This window comes from Cucurbita maxima, unplaced genomic scaffold, assembly GCF_002738345.1.
Source record: "Cucurbita maxima cultivar Rimu unplaced genomic scaffold, Cmax_1.0 Cma_Scf00026, whole genome shotgun sequence".
Lineage (NCBI taxonomy): Eukaryota > Viridiplantae > Streptophyta > Magnoliopsida > Cucurbitales > Cucurbitaceae > Cucurbita > Cucurbita maxima.
In genome coordinates, this window is record NW_019272042.1 from 511,963 (window position 1) to 532,682 (window position 20,720).

The 20,720-nt window shown below is 39.1% G+C and overlaps 4 protein-coding genes across 4 annotated transcripts; 1 reads left to right on the forward strand and 3 right to left on the reverse strand.

The window, feature by feature from the left end:
* Positions 1–78: 78 nt before the first annotated feature.
* LOC111499199 (60S ribosomal protein L13a-4-like) lies at positions 79–1,280 on the reverse strand. Its single transcript, XM_023150712.1, has 4 exons — positions 937–1,280; positions 683–799; positions 495–582; positions 79–421 (listed from the first exon to the last, which is right to left on the reverse strand). The coding sequence occupies exons 1-4, from the start codon at positions 1,206–1,208 to the stop codon at positions 278–280; spliced, it is 621 nt and encodes a 206-aa protein (XP_023006480.1). The 5' UTR covers positions 1,209–1,280; the 3' UTR covers positions 79–277.
* A 1,296-nt stretch (positions 1,281–2,576) lies between these two features.
* On the reverse strand, positions 2,577–8,751 carry LOC111499195 (26S proteasome non-ATPase regulatory subunit 1 homolog A). Its single transcript, XM_023150708.1, has 13 exons — positions 8,341–8,751; positions 6,944–7,013; positions 6,709–6,814; positions 6,336–6,447; positions 6,092–6,260; positions 5,510–5,979; positions 5,278–5,413; positions 4,928–5,179; positions 4,617–4,837; positions 4,267–4,525; positions 3,928–4,160; positions 3,326–3,845; positions 2,577–3,177 (listed from the first exon to the last, which is right to left on the reverse strand). The coding sequence occupies exons 1-13, from the start codon at positions 8,481–8,483 to the stop codon at positions 2,857–2,859; spliced, it is 3,012 nt and encodes a 1,003-aa protein (XP_023006476.1). The 5' UTR covers positions 8,484–8,751; the 3' UTR covers positions 2,577–2,856.
* A 1,012-nt stretch (positions 8,752–9,763) lies between these two features.
* On the forward strand, positions 9,764–12,716 carry LOC111499200 (cytochrome b5-like). Its single transcript, XM_023150713.1, has 3 exons — positions 9,764–9,936; positions 12,185–12,251; positions 12,339–12,716. Exons 1-3 carry the CDS (start codon positions 9,850–9,852, stop codon positions 12,587–12,589), a joined length of 405 nt encoding a protein of 134 aa, XP_023006481.1. The 5' UTR covers positions 9,764–9,849; the 3' UTR covers positions 12,590–12,716.
* Positions 12,717–15,328: 2,612 nt separating this feature from the next.
* Positions 15,329–17,991, reverse strand: LOC111499197 (cyclin-dependent kinase inhibitor 5). The gene is made up of 3 exons (XM_023150710.1): positions 17,263–17,991; positions 15,974–16,180; positions 15,329–15,886 (listed from the first exon to the last, which is right to left on the reverse strand). The coding sequence occupies exons 1-3, from the start codon at positions 17,769–17,771 to the stop codon at positions 15,817–15,819; spliced, it is 786 nt and encodes a 261-aa protein (XP_023006478.1). The 5' UTR covers positions 17,772–17,991; the 3' UTR covers positions 15,329–15,816.
* Positions 17,992–20,720: the final 2,729 nt, after the last annotated feature.

Below are 20,720 nucleotides of genomic sequence, written 5' to 3' on the forward strand. Positions count from 1 at the left end.
GCTATTATGAACTTCGGATAGATCTGTCCTACTTAATATAAACAAAAGCAGTGGTAGAGCATAAACTACATGCTTGGCTTGGAGCAAACGGGTATGGTAAATCAACTGAATATAACAAAATGTATCAAAAACTTGACTAAATTGAAGAATTGTAGAAGCATACAGAGACGTATCATCATGTCTACAAACAACGACAAATGTTGTCAAAATTGAAAAAGGGCAATTCAACAGCAACTCAATTCTCTAATATCCTTGCTTCTGAGATCAAAATTACCAATTAGTATTTGATAGGAGCAATAACTTCAAGATGGGGTCCAAGCTTCTCCTCAGCAACCTTCTCTGCTTTAATCCTCAGCTTATTTAATTGCTTCTTTTTCTCATATGCAGCTTGAGCTCGATCCTTTCTCTTCCTCTCAAGTTCCTGCATTGGAATAGTACATCAATTTGTAAGAACTGCATTGGAATAGTAAATTCAAAGCACATGACATTCTCACCTTGATGGTATCATAGTGGTTCCATCCAACCTCCGACGAGAGTCTGCCCAACAAACAGTACTTATGTCCGGCTTGAAGCCTCAAGACCCTGAATTTCCAAAGCAACAAAACCAATTTGTAAATACAGAGACCACACAATCAGAACTAAACTAAACACCAAAAACACTAATCCCCCTAACACAACTTACTTGAGAGCATCAGGGATGACCATCCTCTTAATCTTATCGTATGGAGGAGGAACACCCTCGTACGCCTTCAAACGGGCAAGCGCCGCCGCTCCACGCTTGGTCTTATGGGGAATCATCCTATAAACCCAAATCAAATCAAGGGGAAAAAAAACTCCGGAATCTGCACATTCACTCCCAATCGCACATAACCAAGTCGAAGAAAATGACACAGCATTCAAAATACAAAAATGCAGAAGAAAAGAGCAAGACAATACCCACGAATGGTACGCCAAAGGATCTTAGCGGGGGCACGGAAGTGAATTGGACCATGAGAAGGTTTGGTGTTCATCCGCTTCCTCAAGAATCGCATGTACTTCATCTTTTGGCGGACCAATCCGCCGGAGATGCAGATCTCCTCGCACCTAACAACCACAACTTTCTGTCCATTGAGAAGCTCTTTAGCCAGAATCGAAGCCAGCCTTCCCAACATGTGATGCCTGGCGTCTACGACGACGCGCTTGGCGCAGATACCGGAACCGGACACCATTTTCTCGTCTCTCTGTGCAAAAGCCTCGAGCTGCTATAGTCTTCTCTGCGAGGGAAATGCTTGGGGTTGCTAGGGTTTTTCAATTAATATGTGAGGGATGCATGAATCTCATTGGGTCACTCATTTTGAGCCTACTTTTCATGGGCCTCTCATTTTGGGCGTACTTTTTATGGGCCTCTCAATTTAAGCCTACTATTTATGGGCCTCCAGTTTTGGGCCTACTTTTCAAGGGCCTCTGGTTGTGGGCGTACTATTCGTGGGCCTCTCATTTTGGGCGTACTTTTCCTGGGCCTCTCATTATGGGCGCCTTTTCATGGGCCTGTCATTTTAGCCTACTTTTATGGACCTGCTATTTTGGGCCTTCATGGGCCTCTAATTGTGGGCCTACTTTCGAGGGCCTCTCATTGTGGGCTTACTTTCGTGGGCCTCTCATTTTGGGCCTATTGTTCGTGGGCCTATCATTTGGGCCTACTTTCGTGAGCCTATCCTTTGGGCCTATTGTTCGTGGGCCTATCATTTGGGCCTACTTTCGTGAGCATATCCTTTGGGCCTATTGTTCGTGGGCCTCTCATTTTGGGCCTACTGTTCGTGGCCTCTCAATTTGGGCCTTGTTGTTGTGGGCCTATCAGTTTGGGCTGGCTTTTCGTGGGCTTATCATTTTGGGGACTTTCGTGGGCCTCTCATTTTTGGCCTACCTTCGTGGGCCTCTCATTTTTGGCCTACTTTTCGTTTTGGGTCTGCTTTTCGTTGGCTTCTCATTTTGGGCCTACTTCTCTTGGGCCTTCTTTTGTGGGCCTCATTTTGGGCCTTTTGTTCGAGGGTCTCCTTTTGGGCCTACTTTTCTTGGGCTTCTCAGTTTGGACATACTTTTCGTGGGCCTCTCAGTTTGAGCCTACTTTTCGTGGGCCTCTCATTTTGGGCTTACTTTCATGTGCCTCTCATTTTGGTCCTACTTTTCGTGGGCCTCTCATTTTGGGGGTACTTTCATGGACCTCTGATTCTTGGCCTGCTTTTTTATGGGTCTCACAATTTGGGCCTACTTTTTCATGGGCCTCGCATTTTGGGTTTACTCTATCATGGGCCTTTCTTTGGGCTTTTTTGAACTCATTTTAATTTCTAGAATTTATAATATTATTCACCATAAAACTATCCCCTCTCTATACTCATAAATAGGTGGTAATTCAATCGTTATCACAATCAAAATTCATGAAGATGGAGCGCCTTTTTCATTAACAGCATAGCTTTAGAACAAACACGGAGTAATATAGCACAAAGTGAGAATGAACATAGAAATCACATCAATATCTACCATTTTTCTAAGGCAAGTCCCAAATGGAAAGCGGATGGGTAGGGGGAAGAAGAGCGAACTAAACCGGAGGAGGAAAAGAAGTACCACCGAGCTTCCTCGGTCGCCTAAATGCTCGGCGACAATAATAACGTCTCGACTACAAAAAGCATCACACTTTTAAGAATGGAGTGGCTTCAGGCTTCAGCTTTCCATACACAATTCCATTCCTATCTTCCTAGAATTTGAAACATTGATTCAAGGAAAAGAAAGAAATCCAGTTCATACATCGGCGGGAGTCCTCAAGATCGTTGGTAGCATGTCGAGGTAATCTAACTCAAAATAATATCTTGAAGTGGATGATCATGAGGAGTATTCAAAAGGCTGGGGTGGTTGAGGCTCCTCGTCTACAGCCATGGCTGATCCCAAACCTTGCTGCCCGATTGCGGAGCCACTGGCAGGTGATGCTGTCGATGATGGTGTGTCCGTTAGAGAGAGAACCTCGGGTTCAGAAGGACGCAAGTCTCTCAGTAGAACGAAACCTGAAGGTGCCAACTTCACTGGTACATATCTGCTTTCCTCTAAAAATTTGATGAATTTTTCCTGAGCAGGAACCACTCTAGCTGGATTGGTCAGAATTTCAAAAGAGGGCTCTGGTTCTGTTTTCTTTGGCGGGTTGTCGACCTGCCACATAGTAAGCCAAAGAACACGTTACGCCGATCTGTCATAGTTAATAACAATATAAATTTAAGAAGATAGGCAGAATTAAAAGCGAAGTGAGCGTAATGCAGCATAGACCCGAACTGATACGGACCAAAACAATTAAATTTACCTGCATAGAGTCACCATCCTTCACAGCCGATGATTTTCCTTTAGTAGGATTAGAACCTGTGGATGAAGATTCAGCTGCAGATGACTTTTCAGCATTGTTCTTTTGTTCAGCTTCTTTCTTAGCTCTCGCTTTAGCCTTTGCTGAAGTTGACAAAACTGCAGTTGGAAGTTTTACAGCAGACGTAGCGGCGGGAACAGTGGTTGGTTTAGGATACTCGAATAGCGAAGGTTTTGCATGCGACAAGAATTCAAACTTCGGAACTTTCAAGTCGTAATTCAGTCCAATAAATGCCGTGGGCGAGAAGGATAAGCTGATAAAATAGATAAGGGGATACCAATACCAAAACTGGCTGAAAACAGCAAGACCAACAACTGCAGTCATTTTGTCGTGTTTGGTCTTGGACGACAATCTTATAGTAACGTTCCTACCGCCAGCATCTAAAATTCCCGATGCCAAGATTGCTCCCATCTTGCTCATGGTGTCTTCATGCTTGTCCAAAATTATTTTCTCCAATTGTCGCCTAAAAGAAGAAAATGGAAATTTACTGTGGGGAAAACTTCAGAGAATAGAGATGGAAGAATATAAAAGTAAAGAGATAATACCTGAATGCTCCGACACGGGAGTCGCTAGCTTCACTAATCTGGACCATGACCATAGCCATTGCAATAAGTGCACCTTGCCGAACAAAATCAACGACATCTGATGTGAGGGGCTCCAGCAAGGATATAGCCTCACTCAGCCCAGTGCCTGCACACGATATGCCCACTGCAAGAGCAGCCCCGTATCGAACATGTGGGTTGTAAGATTCAGACAGCAAGGAGACAATTCGAGGCGTCTGTGATTTATAAACAACATGAGATCAGAATTTCAAATATAAGAGATGAAGGAAGGAGACTGTTAAGGTGGGGTAACTCGTTCTTATGAATCGATACGCCACTAACCTGCTCAGGCTCCGAGTAGAGGACAAACCCCAGGGCAAGAACAGCTGTTCTCCTAACATCATCACTCACATCGGATACAGCAAAATGAAGCAACTGACGTATTGCCTTGTTGTTTGCTGTACCTCGGTATGCCAATGCTAATGCATACATACCACCATAACGAATTATAGGATCTTGATCTCGAGTCATCTGCTCAATTAAGGTATCAGCTTCTTCTTCTCTTCCATAAACGGTGAGGGCTATCCCCAACGCAAGGCCACTGAATAAGAGTATAAAAATTAAGAAAACAACATAATAGATGTATAGAACACATCAACAAGTTCTAATCCAGAGAACAAAACGCTAATTACCGGATGATCTTTTCATGCTGTGTCTCATGTGCATAGGCAAGCATCTCGCTAGCCTTCTCACTCGCTGTACCAACCATAAGTAATCCCATACTGATGCCAGCAGCTTCACCAGCAACAGCACTGTCTGTGTATAGCACAGTCTTGATGTCATCATAAATCTCTTCATCAGCAGTCCCGAGAGTTGCCAAACCAAGACCCAAGCAAGCACCATGTTGTATAACCTGAATCCATCAAAATAACCAAAATTGATCTATACTCCCCAAACATCAAGTCATCGACTACCAGTACAGGAAATTTAAAAGAATATGTACCTCTACATTAGTACTTCGTAGGCTATCTCGAAGAAACTGTTTTATGCCTTCACCATGGTTGGCATGAATAAGACCTAGAGCATAAAGGGCACCGCCCTCCGAGTAAGGACTGCCACCACCACCACCAGACCCACCTTGTGGCAAGTATGGTGCCATAAGAGATCTTCCCTGCTGCAAATGCCCTCTGTGAATAACACCAAGCCCTGCTGTAGCACTAAACTTAGCCCAGTTGGTTGCCCTGCTCAACCAGTCCTAGATAAATAAAAGAAGAGCAAGACATCATAAATGTCAACAAACAATAAATTAATTACAAAATGAAGGAAAATGTTGTAGTCCGAGATCAGGCTCACCAAGTTCTCACGGAGAAATGTATCGACAGTGGTTCCAGCATGCATTATTGCATTAGCATAAATTGTAGCACTATGGCAGACACTATTTCTCATCTCTACAGATTGCTTTATTGTCTTCAGAATGAGAAGATCTGATCTATCGACAATTAAGGTAAAAAAAAGAGTTACAATCTCTGTATACTTCAAATCGGGAACGACAATGTAAGAAAGGCTTATGAATAAAACTTCTTACTTGTTGTGACTGTATAAGAACTGTAGGGTCAAGTGTATTGATGTTTCTCCTGATAGAATTCCCTTGATTTTTGTATACCTCTCAGCATACGCTGCCTCCTTTGGATCTGTTTGTTGTACATTCAGATTGGGGGCAGAACTTTCATCGGTCATTTGAGCATCCACAGGAGCAGGAGAACTCTCACTTTGAGCAGACTCATTTGAACCGGGCTGTGCTGCTGCTGGAGGTTCAGGCTTGGGATTTGGGAGCCGATCCCTCACATTTAATAAAAAAGCCTGGTGCTCGTTCTCTATGAGATCAAAGGCAATTTGAAACGCCAGAAGAGTGTCGTCCTTGTTTTCGGATTGAAGAAGCTTTTCCAATATGCTTGCAACACCTTCAGGTTCATCCAAGAACATAAGACACTGACAAATGCTCAAATAATCTGGAGAGGGAAGCTTCTGATATACTTTGACAAGAAGACGAAGAACCTATAGGATTAATGAAACAAGAAAGATGAGAATCAACCCTCAACGTTCACATCCAAGAAAACAATGTAATACTTTTAGGCTGGCAAATGAGCAAGTTGATTAAATCACTCACCTCGTGTCTATATTCTCTAAGGTTAACAAATGAGTGTGAAACGTTTATGCAGTAGGATAGAGTTCCTTGAACATTATCACTTTTCGTGATCGCTTCCTCTAATTTGTCCAATCTTCGGCACTCAATTGCAATTCCCATAGCTTGTTGGTATTTCCCATCCGTGATACACCTAAATGAACACATAATGAGTAACTAATGGGTAGTAAAGAGTGGCATCATGCTAGAGACAGAGAGACCCACATACTTATTAAGCATTCTCTCCACAATTGCCTCCAGCCTTGGGTCAACATTCGTCCCTTCTGCATTTGACTCTGCTGCCTTAGACTTAAGACTAGCATATTCATCGATAGCTTTAGCTGAGATTTCAAATAAAGAAACATCAATATCAAATTATCGGGTCTCACTATATCTAAGCATCCTAAGATCCCTCTATTATTGTCAATTGTCTGTTGTACAATCATAAGTTTTAACAAAACCAGAAAATATCATGATCCGACATGCTTAAGATTCATCTTCAGCCACAAACGGAAATTTTGAAGAAAATCTATATATATGAGTTTAATAATAACTTTTACAGACTAATATCTATAATTGTTTAAGATGGTGATTATTCTTACCTAGAAGGGTATGAATATAATCAGAATCCTCAGACACATCGAACAGCGAACCAGCTCCAAGTGCATAAGATAGGGAGTCATTAAGTTCACCCAAGTAATAGAAGACCTGTGAGTTAAACGTGGGTAATTGATTATCAATGAAAGGAAAACAAAACAATTTATAGAAAGTGAAGAAAGAGAAGAGAAACAAACAATCTGTATCCAAGAGATACCAAAAGAGAAAGTCCATGTTTACCTTTGATACAAGTAACGCTGCTAGTTGTCTCTGATGCTGATCGAATTCTTCATCTTCATACAGGCTTTCACTGAAAAGAAGTGAAACATATATTACATATAGAGCAACAATATGCACTATCATATCAATGATATCACCACCCGCAACACAAATCATAGAGCACACTTCTACGATATCAAGTCATTCCCTTATTTTGTTACAACACAGGCCCATATACTTTTTTTCCTTTTTATGAGTAAGAACCGAGCTTCCATCGAGGAAATGAAAGAAAAATACGAAAAACAAGCCCAACATAAAGGAACCTAAACCCTAATCACAAAATTACAAATAAATGACACCAACCCAACAAAATTACACCAAGCTCATAACTGCACAAAAGTTGTTGGATTGACACCCATAAGAAACGTTACCTAAGAACCTTCCAAACATCCTCACACAATCTCTCCACCTCTTCCCAGATCTATTTACATCATATTTGACTGCTGGTCATAAATCTCAGTTAGGATGAACCACCCACTTGTTAGAAAATGATTAACAATAAGTCAGCATTAAACAACACCCCTTATAATCAATCATGAATAATGAACACTCATGAGCTATGAGTTATCCCCGTCACTTTTCCATAACTTGTACAGTTCACCCTCTTTGGCTCTACACATGAATTAGCTTCCCAAGTTTGTACCAAGAGCAAGAGAACAGAACTTGCTCACGCTTTCCAAGCCTTGGAGTGATTCCTTACGACAGGGTTGAGTTTAGATTTGACTGTTTGCAGCATGGTAGCAGATTACCCAGAATGCTAACCTAGTCACCTTAACTAAGAACTCCTGTATATATGGATGTCATGATCCATGGAGGATGCAAACGACCAGGCTCATAAAAACCCAACAACAACTGGAATATCATAACTCAAACACCATCTATTTTACCAAGAAACCTTGATAAATTTAGGGTTCGCAATGTTGTCAAAAGAAAAATTAACTAAACTAGCAGCCTACATTAGAAGGCACGGTTGTTTATTACTAATCCAAATTCCAGAATCAGAATGCAGGTCGACATAAAGCATGATTCAACTTAACTTCAACCCAATGTCTACCCAGCAGTCGCTAATTTTACAAATGTCAACTTGAATTTATCCAAAATAACACTTTGGCACTCCAGACTCCAATTTCTCAGACCAAACAAAAGAAAGTTAAGTAACACCCGCTAGAATTTGTTAGTTTAGACATTATCCACGACAAATCCACACCGAAAAGAAATAATCCATTTCTCCCCCGTATATTAACAGCCCCATAATCCAAGAAAACTAAAAAGAACAATATCCAAGTAAAGAATCGAAGAACTCAGCAAATTAAAACGCAAACTTTCATCAAGAAAAAAAGGAGAAACCAAATACATACATGACAGGGACGCTAGTTGAGATCTCGGGCCAAAAGTTGTCGACCAAATTGTTGAGATTCGATAGAGCGTGAAGCTTGAGCAAAGGATGGGTCTCATTAAGCATCGCCAAAAGCCCGCCAGCCGAGCTCACCAAGGTCGCCATAGCTTTGACGATACGAACACTGAAATGGAGCTCGGATCTGTGGGAAACAGAGAAATGAATCCAAAAATCAAAACTAGGGTTTTACAAACCCTATTGGGGGAAGCAAGATTCTTGGAACAGAGAGCGAGGAAGGAGATGAGAAAAAAGAAGGAATTGAGTGAGAATTGGGGGATTCGCTTCTGAAATGGTTTGCTTTTTTTGTTTCGATTCTATCGATCTACCAAAACCTGACTTAGCCAACAAGTCAGTTCCTTTTCCTATCCTCCTGACTATCTAAAATTTGGATTAAAATGTAAACTTCCAAAGTCTTTCATTTTCATATACTTTAAAATTTCAAATTAACATTTGATTCCTTATTAAAAAAAAAATTAGGGTTAAACTAAAAAAAATCATTTAATTGTGCTTCTTGTCTCAACTTTTTTCAAAAATTTATAATATTATTTTTGACGTTTTTTTTTAACCGAATCTCATTTAGAATTTCAAATAAAATTTGAGATATAAAAAAGTGTGACGGTGACGTGGAACAATGTAGCGATCCAATTTTTTGTTCTCAATCACCACTACACATTTTCAAGTCCAGAACTCGACGGTTAGCATAGAGGAGGTTTACTAAAACGTATCTGCTAGAGAGAGGTTTCCACAACCTTCTAAAAAATCTACCCCTTCGGGGACTAGCATAGTGTCCACCCCCTTCGGGGTTCAACCTTCTCGTTTGCACATCGTCTGGTGTCTGGCTCTGATATCATTTGTAACCATTCAAACCCACTGTCATTAGATATTGTCATCCTCCGAGTTTTACCTCAAAATTTTAAAACTCATAAGCTAAGGAAAAATTTCCATGAATTATAAAAAAAAATGTTTTGTTTCCTCTCCAATTAATGTAAGATCTAACACGAGAAACTTTTTTGAACAGCTAGATACCATTACGAGCACAATATAAATGAATGTTATTCTGTGTCTCGACACGCTCTTCTTGAGCTACTCTTTCTTTCGATCGAGCCTCAAATGGATTCCTTTCTCGATACTCGACACAAGGGCTGTCCTCCTTCCCCCACAACGTTACAATTGGGCGAAAATTGCATACTCACATTTAAAAAATTTCTTACCTTAAAAGTTGGAACATTTCTCCATAATTTCTGAATCATTCAATCCAAGTGTCGGTTATTTTGGACACCAATCAAGAAATCACTGCTAACCAATAACTCTCCCACCACCAAATTCCAATTCAATTCAATTCAATTCAATTCAATTCAATGCTTCCCTTCCCCCACATTCACGCATTTACTCGCACCCATCTCTATTTCTGCAGCCTCCTTTTTCTTCACATTCAGTTCTCCTCAGCCTTGTTTGCCTGGAAGATCGGCAAATGGGTGGCCACGGAAAGGTCTTTACATTGGCTGAGGTCTCTCAGCACAATACCCGCCAGGACTGTTGGTTGATCATCAATGGCAAGGTTTTTCTTCAATACCCTTTACTTTGTTTTTGGGCTTTCTTCTTTCCGATGCCTGGAGGAGTTTGATTCTGTGAAGTTGTTTGTTCTTGTTCTTGAAATCTCACATGCATTGTGTACAGACCCATTGTTCTTCGTAGTTGAATCAATGGGTTCTTTGGGCTTTCCCTTTCGAGGTTCGTTTTTAAAATATATTTAGGAGAGTTTTCCACGCATTTATAAAGAATGTTTCGTCCTCCTTACCAACTAATGTAGGATCTCACAATTCACCCCTTTCGTGGCCCAGCGTCCTCGCTTACATTCATTTCCTCTCTTCAATCGAGGGAAGATCTCATAATCCACCCCCTTCGTGTTCCAGCGTCCTCGTTGGCACATCGCCCCATGTCTACCTCCTTTGAGGCTTGAGGCTCACTCTCCTAGCTGGCACACCGTCCTGTGTCTGACTCTGATGCAACTTGTAACTCTGATACTATTTGTAACAGTCCAAGCGGCATAGGCTTGCGAACTCTTATAAAAAATGCTTGGTTCTCTTTTCCAACTGATGTGGGATCTCACAATCCACCCTATCCAGGGTCCAGTATCCTCGTTCGCAGTCATTCATCTCTTCAATCGATGTGGGATCTCACGATCCACTCCCCTCGTGGCCCAACATCCTTGCTGACATACCGCCTAGTGTCCATCCCCTTCATGGCTAACTCTCCTCGTTGACACATCACTTGGTGTCTGGTTCTTATACCATTTGTAACAACCCAAGCGGGAGAGGTTTCCACACCCTTATAAAGAATGTTTAGTTCTCCTCCCCAACCGACGTGGGATCCTACAATCCACCCCCTTCAAGGTCCAGCATTCTCGTTGTCACTCATTCCTCTCTTTAATCGGTGTGGGATCTCATGATCCACACCCCCTCGTGGCCCAACATCCTTGTTGGCACACCACCCCCTTCGAGGTTCACCCTCTCCATTAACACACCACCTGGTGTTTGGTTCTGATACCATTTTAACAGCTCAAGGGGGAGAGGTTTCTACACTCTTATATAAGAATATTTCGTTCTTCTCCTCAACTGATGTGAGATCATACCATCCACCTTTTTCAGGGCCCAGCGTCCTCGCTGACACTCATTTCTCTCCCCAATCGATATGGGATCTCACACTAATAACAATTAAGATTCCCTCATAATCACTTTCATCCTCACCAAGGTTTAGACGATCCATTCTTTAGTTGAGCGTTTCTTGTTCTAGAAATTGCTAGAGACCGAGTAGTAAGGCTTTAGAAGATTGGTTCTTTAGCTTTGTGGCTCTCATGGTAAAAATTTCTTGAATAAGGCTCAAATGTCTCAATCACTTGGTTTGTTTAAGTTGGAAAGCATGAGTTTGTGTAATATGTGTCAATAGGTATTGGAAGGGAATGATTGGATTCATTCGTGTATGCTTGGTTTATGGGCTTGTGTTCTGTAGAAGTTTACATATAGTGGATTTAAAGCTTGTGAATGTATCTTGGATCACGCAGCCCATGGATTCATTCACGTTTAGTGTTTTGACTCATGCTCTTGTTCACTAAGGGTGCTCTTCTCATGCATACCCTTGCGAGAATAGGACCTAATGGGTGGTTGTGAGATTCCATATCGATTGGAAAGGGGAACAAAACATTCCTTATAAGTGGGTGAAAATCTCTTCCTAACGGACCGTTTTAAATCTTTGAGGGGATGCCAAGAAGAGAAAGACCAAAGAGGACAATATTTGCTAGCGGTGGGCTTGAGCGGTTACAAATAGTATTAGAGTCAGACATCGAGCGGTGTATAGAGAGGATGTTGGGCTCTCAAGAGTGGTGGATTGTGAGATCGCACATCAATTGGAGAAGGGAATGAAGCATTCCTAGACGCATTTTAAAACCTTAAAGGAAAGACAAAATATGACAATATCAGCTAGCGACGAGCTTGGACTCTTATAATATAAGAAAAGCCTAAAGAGGACAATATCTACTAGCGAGGGGTTTGAGTTGTTATATTGTTGGACATTCGACACCTATTGTGTTAAACTTAACCGATAAAAAATCAGGTGTCGGATGAATGGTGAACACATCATTGCTATATTGTATGACGGGTTGATGTCCGGTCGCTGCAGCCCTTATTTGCTATAAAGATCTTGTTCTATACTGCAGCTCTTTGATAATTTTGTTAGACCCAGTAGTGAATACTCATTATAGGAGAGACCATTTGAGACTATCATCTTGACCATTTTGATTATCCCAACAGGTTTACAATGTAACCGAGTTCTTGGAAGACCATCCCGGTGGCGATGAGGTGTTGTTGTCTGGCACAGGTTTCGGCATATAGCTTTAGTTCTTTACAATGCACGTCGAGTGTCGGTGCACCATTTACATATGACTTTAAGTTTTCATTGCAACAGGTAAGGATGCAACTGATGATTTCGAAGATGTGGGTCATAGTGAGAGTGCAAGAGAATCGATGAACAAATACTACGTTGGAGAGATCGACATCTCGACAATCCCTGAACGTTTGACATACACAGCTTCGAAGCAGCCTCACTACAATCAGGATAAGACGACCGAGTTCATCGTCAAGCTTCTCCAATTCCTGGTCCCTCTCGCAATCTTGGGTCTGGCAGTCGGTATCCGCTTTTATAGCAAATCAACCTGAGTTTCTTGTTCCGATATTCGGTGGTCGATGGTCGATGTCGAGTCTTATGGTCAATTACAAACTGCTGCATTGTGCTTGTGAAACTTTGATTAAATATGAGTGTTCTAATCATGAAGTTGGTGGCTATTAACAAAATCTCTTGTCCTTTTCTCTAATAATCATTTAACACAAGACTAAACTAATCCCCAATGATTAACAGCACAAACATGGGGAAGATATTAAAATAATGATATGACGATTTTACCCTCTCAAAAGGAAATTAACTAAAGTGTTGTGTCCCACCCCATCACTTTTGTCTTACTTTTTAAGTAATTAATCATTTTACCCTTTAAAAAAAATGACAACAAATTGAAGGGAAAAATCATAGACAAACTTTTGGTAATCATTACAAATTTAAATGAATGGGAAGGACTAAAATGAAAATATGGAAGAAATGAAGGACGAAAATGCAAGGAAGGAAGACTAAAATGGTAAAATTTAGAAAGTAAAAAGGTAAAAAGTTAAGAGTGAATCACAAATTACAAAGCAAAAGGGCTCGAAGTTCGAGAGGGAAGAGTTGAAAGGACTGAAGTTGCAATAAATGAATAGTAAGTACCTTTGATGTCATCATTGGGTGAAGTGATTTCAAAGCCTTAATCCATTTCTATAATCATCTCTCTATCCTCCAACCAAGTTTTTACCAAGTATTGTACTCTTTAAATTTTTTTTAGGGTTTTTTTTTTAATTTTTAAAATATATATATTAGAGAGAGGTTTTCACATACTTATAAAGGATGTTTCATTTCATCCCCGTTGGGACTCAGCATCTTCGCTGACACTCGTTCCTCTATCCAGTCGATGCAGGATCTCACAATCCACTCCCCTTCAGAGCTCAGTGTATGACTCTGAGCTCAAGGTCATTGCTAGCGAATATTGCCCTATTTGAACTCTCTTTCAGACTTTCCCTCTAAATTTTTAAGACGTGTCTGCTTGAAATAAATTTCTATACCATTATAAAAAATACTTAACGGGATCGAAAGAACAAAATCTTGAAAATCACAGCACAAAGATGTAACATCATATCATTAAAAGAGAAAAAAATGGGAGGAAAAGGTAGAGAGATCTTCCTAATATTTTGTAACCTAAAAAGTGTTATCATAGATGAATGAAGGGGGAGTAATCATCAAAGTAGAGACTGAAATAAAGGGCCACCTGTGAGATATGCAGCTCTCAAACACATGCAAACTCTCTCTCTCTCTCTCTCTCTCTCATGTGAAAGTTAAGAGAATGAGGTGCAAATCCTTGTGCCTTGCTTTTTCACCTATAATAATACTTGAGATTTGCAGATAGCAGGCATCATCACCATGAAAGCAACACACAAGTCAGACAGAAAAAGAAGACTACAAAACCCAAAAAAAGACACCATTCTGTGCTCTCTATCTCACAGGACAAACTTTGCAGTTTACAGTTATGTACAATCTATACAGTGACTTGTCAGCCTCTCCAAATTTACCCAAACCCCATTTCATTTTTCAACCCAACAACCCATCACCTGGCTATTTTGTTTCATTCATTTTGGCCTATGAACTATTATAAACGCAAGATTTATCTAATAAGATGCATTAAAATGAAACTTCGGAGTTAGTTTAGTAAAATGCGTACCTAGTTAAGCTCATCCTCTCCTGCAAACATCAGATTTTAGCATTGCGTAGGAGAAAGCAAATAAAGGTAAGTCATAAATTTACTCAAGAGTGGGACTCATGCATGAGGTGAAAAAGCTACTTAGTCTATCATTTAATGACACCTCCATGAATGCTCTGTTTGAATTCAGCATTCTAATCTTTAGGCTGAAGACTGCTCTAAATCCAAGAAATACACCCCTTCCCCCCTCCTCAGAGTCTTAAAACGCATATGATAAAAAGAGGTTTCTACACTCTTATAAAGAGTGTGCCAGGTAGGGAGAGGTTTTCACATCCTTATAAGCAATGTTTTGTTCTTCTTTCCGACCGATATGAGATCTCACAATTCACTCATGTCCGATGCCTGACTCTGATATCATTTGTAATAGCTGGAAGATCAGTCCAAAGAAGACTCTGTTAGCGGTGGGCTTAAGCTGATATTACAGCCATACACCGAATACTCTGAAATTATCTTGAGAAAAAATCTAATTAGAACAATATCTGTTAGGATAGACTTATAAAATCACGGAAGAGAGAATGTTCGGGTCAAGTCCATTTGTGGATTTTGCTTTGTTAAAGAGCATCTTGGAGATATACTTTTTTTTTTTTTTTTTTTTTTTTTTTTTTTTTTTTTTTTTTTTTTTTTTTTTTTTTTTTTTTTTTTTTTTTTTTTTTTTTTTTTTTTTTTTTTTTTTTTTTTTTTTTTTTTTTTTTTTTTAATCTTAAGCTGGCCCTGATTGATTGAGGTGCTAATCCCTGTCTCCTAATCTTTCCATCTCTCTCCTTATGAATTCCTACTTGTCTGTCACCACCACCACAGACCAAGCGGCAGCAAATCACATTTAACAAGTGCCACCATACACACTAATAAACTAATGGTGGACATAAGATTCCGCTCATCGTTCATCATGAAGCTTTTCCACTACCACCCACCTCAAACAACCAATCACCAACCATCTATCTCAACCAAATAATACTTTAATCTCTCATCATTCAACACAGCATCACAAGCGGCACATGGTTTATCATCACACTGCCTAATTTGCAGCAATATACAGATAATACAAACGACAGTAGAGAATGATGAAGAGAGACAACGGGTTAGCTTTTATTACAAGTATAGACAAAGAGGAGTGGAGGAGAGTGCAGTACACTACAAAGTGGGGAAGATAAAAGAAAAATATCCTAAGTAAATTTATCTGTACCACAGAGTTTCCTAGCTGCCTAAACTATCTACTAACCCTACAACTAAACTACAGACCCTCTTGCCTTCCCCTCTCAGTAACATGGCTAGACAATGGACTCTAATGGGTATTTAGTGTGTAAATCATAACCTCTGTTATGTTACAGAACATTAGTCTACACTTCTATGGAGTTTCATTTTTTGGGGGGTTTTGAGAGGGGTCTTACGACTCCTTTACAAGTTAACAAGGATGATGGAAAAAGGAAATACCACCATCACCCTTTGAAGTTAGACTAATTCCTTCCTGCTACTTTTGAAAACCCGAACCCGAGATGTACTGAAACTAAGCAGGAAAGAAGTCCTGATGGAACGACACGCTATAATCTTCTATGGTTGCAACTTCTCCCATTCGTAGCGGCCTGGAAGCGGCGTATCTTTCACGGGATCGAAGTTGTACCTGCAAACATCATAGCATCGAGACTGTTACTAGTGCGAACAAAGATCCTTTTACAGCTTTGGAAGAAATGTACATGTTATAACATACTTCTCAATGAAGTGTCGCTGCTGCTTTTCTTCAGCAAGAGCAAAAAACTCGTCCATTTCACTTGCTGTTGGTATGTGTCGATTAGATGAGTACAGATTTCTACGGTTAGCTTCGATCATGCTGGACGTTGGCCTGGTTGTAGAACTGGGTGTTCTGATGATATCAGGATTCCTTATCAAACTGGAGGGAGTAGATTCCCTAGTACTCCTGGTACAATCCAAAGCATCCTCCGTTAGACATAGCAAACTGAGAAACAATGATAAACAATGTAGTAATCATTGACACAAACGTTGAGAAACACCGAGTTGATTTCAAGTGGATATTACCTCAAGTAACATTTCAGTAACTAAATACCCTTTTTACCTCCATTTAACATTTGAAGAACATAATTACCATTCAAATTTTCAATAATCATGGTAACAAAAAAACAGAAAAAAAAAAAAAAAATCATTAAGATGGTCTATCCATGGTAAGTAAACCTTGCGACAGTGCCTCCAGCTCCAACCAAGGAAAAGAGAAAAAGGATAAAAAAAAAAGTCATTTCAAAATCCTTCTCTTCCAGAACAAGACAAACAGAAAAAATTATAAGCAAATACATCTATAAGTTTTTTCCTTTCAAGTGGACTAAATGGGCGAAAAAGCAGAGTAAACAAAAGAACAAACACATGATATACAAACAAGAAAATGATAGTCTTGAATGACCATTTCAACTGGGGAAGAGAATCCCAGGACAATGTGCTAAAGAAAAGTTAAAAAAAAAAATAACCATTAAAAAGTCATCTGCGTAATAACATAGCTCTCTATAGGAAAGGTAGTCTAACAGGAGCATAAAAAAGTATGAACATATAAACAAGGTGAGCATAAAAGTTTGACAAATACCATCATGAAATTTTCAATTAAAAAAAAAAAAAAGTGATGGCGGAAAGATTATATCTGGGGCCTTTGCGCTGTAGAAAATCCTAGAAAGTTTGATTCCAAAATACAAAGTTAATGAAGAGAAAAAACGAGGGCCACAGACAGAAAATTCAACACCAGAAGATGAACAACAACAAATTGAAGCTTAATTTCGAACTTAACGCATTCATGGCCAACAATATCATGGAAATGAAAATTTCAGACTAAAACCTCTTGCATGTTTTTCATCAGACACCGCTAGCTCTATAAATGGACAATTTCAGTCTCCAAAATGTCGAAAATCTTAGATATGGAAGTCATGAAGGATAACAAAATTCAGCCAACGTTAATTAAATGGAACAAGAAAATGAGGGGAAAAACCGAAGAAATCCCACCTCTCTCTGCTCTCAAAATCCAAATTATTTTCACCAAACGAGGCCTCTTCAATGACCAAATCAATATTCTCATTCTTACTTCCACTCGCATGTATTTCATCAAATTTCCCGACGGATTCCTCTGCCGCCGCCGCCGCCTCCTCCTCCGCCGTGTGATCCCCCTCTTCATTAACACGGCCAAGCGAGACCGACTTTTCCGGCATGGCCGGCCTCAAACTAGAACTGACCCTAGGGCTAGGGTTTCTCGTGCAGCCCTCTTTAGGGCTTTGCTTCTGCCTCTTCGATTCATGGCCAGAAAATACAACCGGTGGCTTCTCAAGCCTACGGCTCCTAAGCTGAAGATAAGAACCAGAAGCAACCGGAGATGGCGACGGCGACGGCGTCGGAGATTGTTGGAGACGACGCAAGGCTAGAGTCTTAGCCCTAGTCAAAACCCCAAGAGAGGACTGTGAAACCTCCATGACTGCAACTTCGCCTAATGACTTGGTTTTCCTCATGTACTTCCCCATTAATTCCACCTAACGCAAGCTTTCATGAAGTTAGCGAACCAGACACAAACCGAAGGAAATGGCCCCAACACAGAAGGGATTGAAGAAGAAAGTTGCAGAGCCCAAGAAGGGAAAATGGAGGAAGAAGAAGAAGCAGAGAGCTGGGGGAGCTTCGTTGTTGAGTTTAGAGAGAGAAAGAAGAGGAGAGAGAGAGCGAAGAGATTCAGGGTAAGAGGGAGAAAGGTATATGTAATGTTAAAAGATAGAGCCCCTGGTTGAAGAAGAAAAGGTAGGGTTGGAGGATTCCAGCCCCCAGGTCCACCGTACTTTCAATTTCTCTTTATCTCGTCATTTTCCTCTGCATTTTCCCTTGAAAATATCGCGATATATTCACGACTAAATAGTTTTTTAAAATAATTTTTTCTTTTCTAATTTCTCTCGATTTTTTTATTTGCATCTTTGCCCGAAGTATTATCACATTTTAAATAGTTACAGAGTTTTTATGTTATTAAATAATAGATAATAATTGGTTAAAAATTTAAATATTCATATTCCCACTTATTATTATAATAAAAAATTATCTATATTATATAATATAAAATAACATCAATTTAAATATAGTTTGGGTATTAAACTCTCATCTCATCATATTATTATACTAAAATATTGGTAAAAATATTAAATATATATTTAACCTTTATATTTAATATTTTATATTCAATATTATTAAAATGGGTTGATAATAAATATTTTTAATATAATACTTAGTGAATTGATGGCATATTAAGCCGACAAAAAAATAGGAATAGGAATATTAAAAAGGAAAAATTATAATTTTGTTTTCTACTCTAAGTTATCAATTAAAAAATATTATAAATTAAGAATTAAAAAAAGAATGTTTGAACATTAAGGCTAAATTAAACACCATAATTAGTAATTAAAATGTACAATAATGGAAAAAACTAATATATGTAAAAAGAAATATATAATAATGGACTAAAATAATCCATGTAAAATGGAGAGAGAGAGAGCAAAATTTCGTGAGAAAATGAGATTTTAAAGAGATTTTGGGGGAGAAAATAGAGACAAAGTCATTGGATTCCCTTTGTCAGCTTCATCATCGACCTCGAAGTTTAAAGGTCGGCACACGCTTAGTCCAAACTCGAATGGTCCATTTCATTTATTCATTAGATTGGATATAGATCACCATTTTAAAAATCACGTTCGTCTAAGGATTGGGTCAAAATCTTGTTAAAGTTGGATTAGCTCTATTCAACCTAAATAGTTAGTGGTGTACACGGGTCGAATCAAGATAAAGAAATTTAGGAGTTCAAAATTTCAGATTAGTCAAGTCGAATAAAGTACACACCCAATTGATTTCGGGATCAAAATTTAATCTAACCCAATTTTTACTATTTGGAGGGATAGTACAAATTATCGAGTCATTTAAACATCTCTACAATATAGTACTGTAAACCCGTTCGACTTGGACTTGAACCGAGATTGGATATGCACTTTTTATGGCCGAACCGATCTAATAATGAAGAGACTACAAGGAAACTTTTTCTACATTTTTTTCATTTAATTAATTATTATTTTCTTACTAAGACGCTAAGCTTGAAAATCACACTAAAATACCTGTATGTTACTACGTGTTGGCCTACTATTTCAAGACGTCGTCGTTTGTGGTACTTAAACTGCTTTTTTTGACAGTTGATCGAATGGGAAAGTCATTTAATTTTTTGGTAGAGCCTTACGTCACTAAATTTATGGCTCCCATTTTCCTTCTCTTTTTCTTTATTAAACTTTAATTCATTGTCATGAGATTTTTAGTTAATGCTATAATCATTGTTTAGGTTGTGAACTCGACATTAAAATGGTTGGGTTGGATTAAGTTGTGAACTTTATTCGGGTTACTCGATTCACTAACTTAACCAACTCGAAATTTGGGTTGGTCCAAAAGATTTTCCGAACCAATCAAACCTAACCCTAGCACACCTCTACATCACTCGAATCATTCTCGACTCGAAATGAGCAAAAACCCGTATCTCGTATCTCGACTCTAAGTTTTGAGGGGACAAAATGGCGGCTGTTTTTGTTATTTTAGAGACAAAAACTTGTGTCTCAAATTTGGAAGTCATTAAAAGTTCTTCAAACCCACACACTAGTATTGTCTTATGTTTGGCAAACTTCGTATATGGTGCCTTAGAATTAAATTCTCTATCCTTCTAAAAGCTTAGCCCATTCCCATGTTTGGCCACTTTATTCCTTAATAGCTTCACAATGAAAGTGGGGAAATTGTAACCAAAATTATGAAACTTTTGATGTCTTTTCACCCTACAACAAAAACACATTATTAGAATTCGGGTTTGAATTATAATTTAACTTTTTAAGGCAAATATTGAAACAACTACCTACCTAACTTTCAAATTCGTAAATAAAACGAGCATGAAAATTTGACGTATTCTTTTTACCGTGCTTAAATGACCACGTCATTAGGAAAAAGATAAATAACAAGACATTCCAGCCTGACCGACCCAAATCACTTAGCTCAAACTATAAAAGTTGGGTTGTGTTAGATTTAGGTTAAGTTTAGTTTTTGAAAAGTTGAAAATTTTGGGTTCGGGTCGTGGGTTTACATTTTTTGAGTTGGGTTAACTTGACCCGCTCAAAAATAGGATTGTAATCTAACTCAATCCTACTTCTAATATTATTATAAAGATCGAATATTTCACATTTGTAACTGATATCAGTGTTTATTTTGATGGATGAATATTTGAGTTTCATCCAATTTTAGTTATAAATATAAATTTTTATATAACTAAAACAAAGAAGAACGTGGAAACCACGCGCGTTAAAATAGAGAATGAGCGAATGTCACACGAACCGTTTTGTTTGCTCGCCACGCGCCTTGAAAAGCAAGTTAATCCATGACGAGGTGGGGGCCCAATGAAAACCACAAAGAGGGGG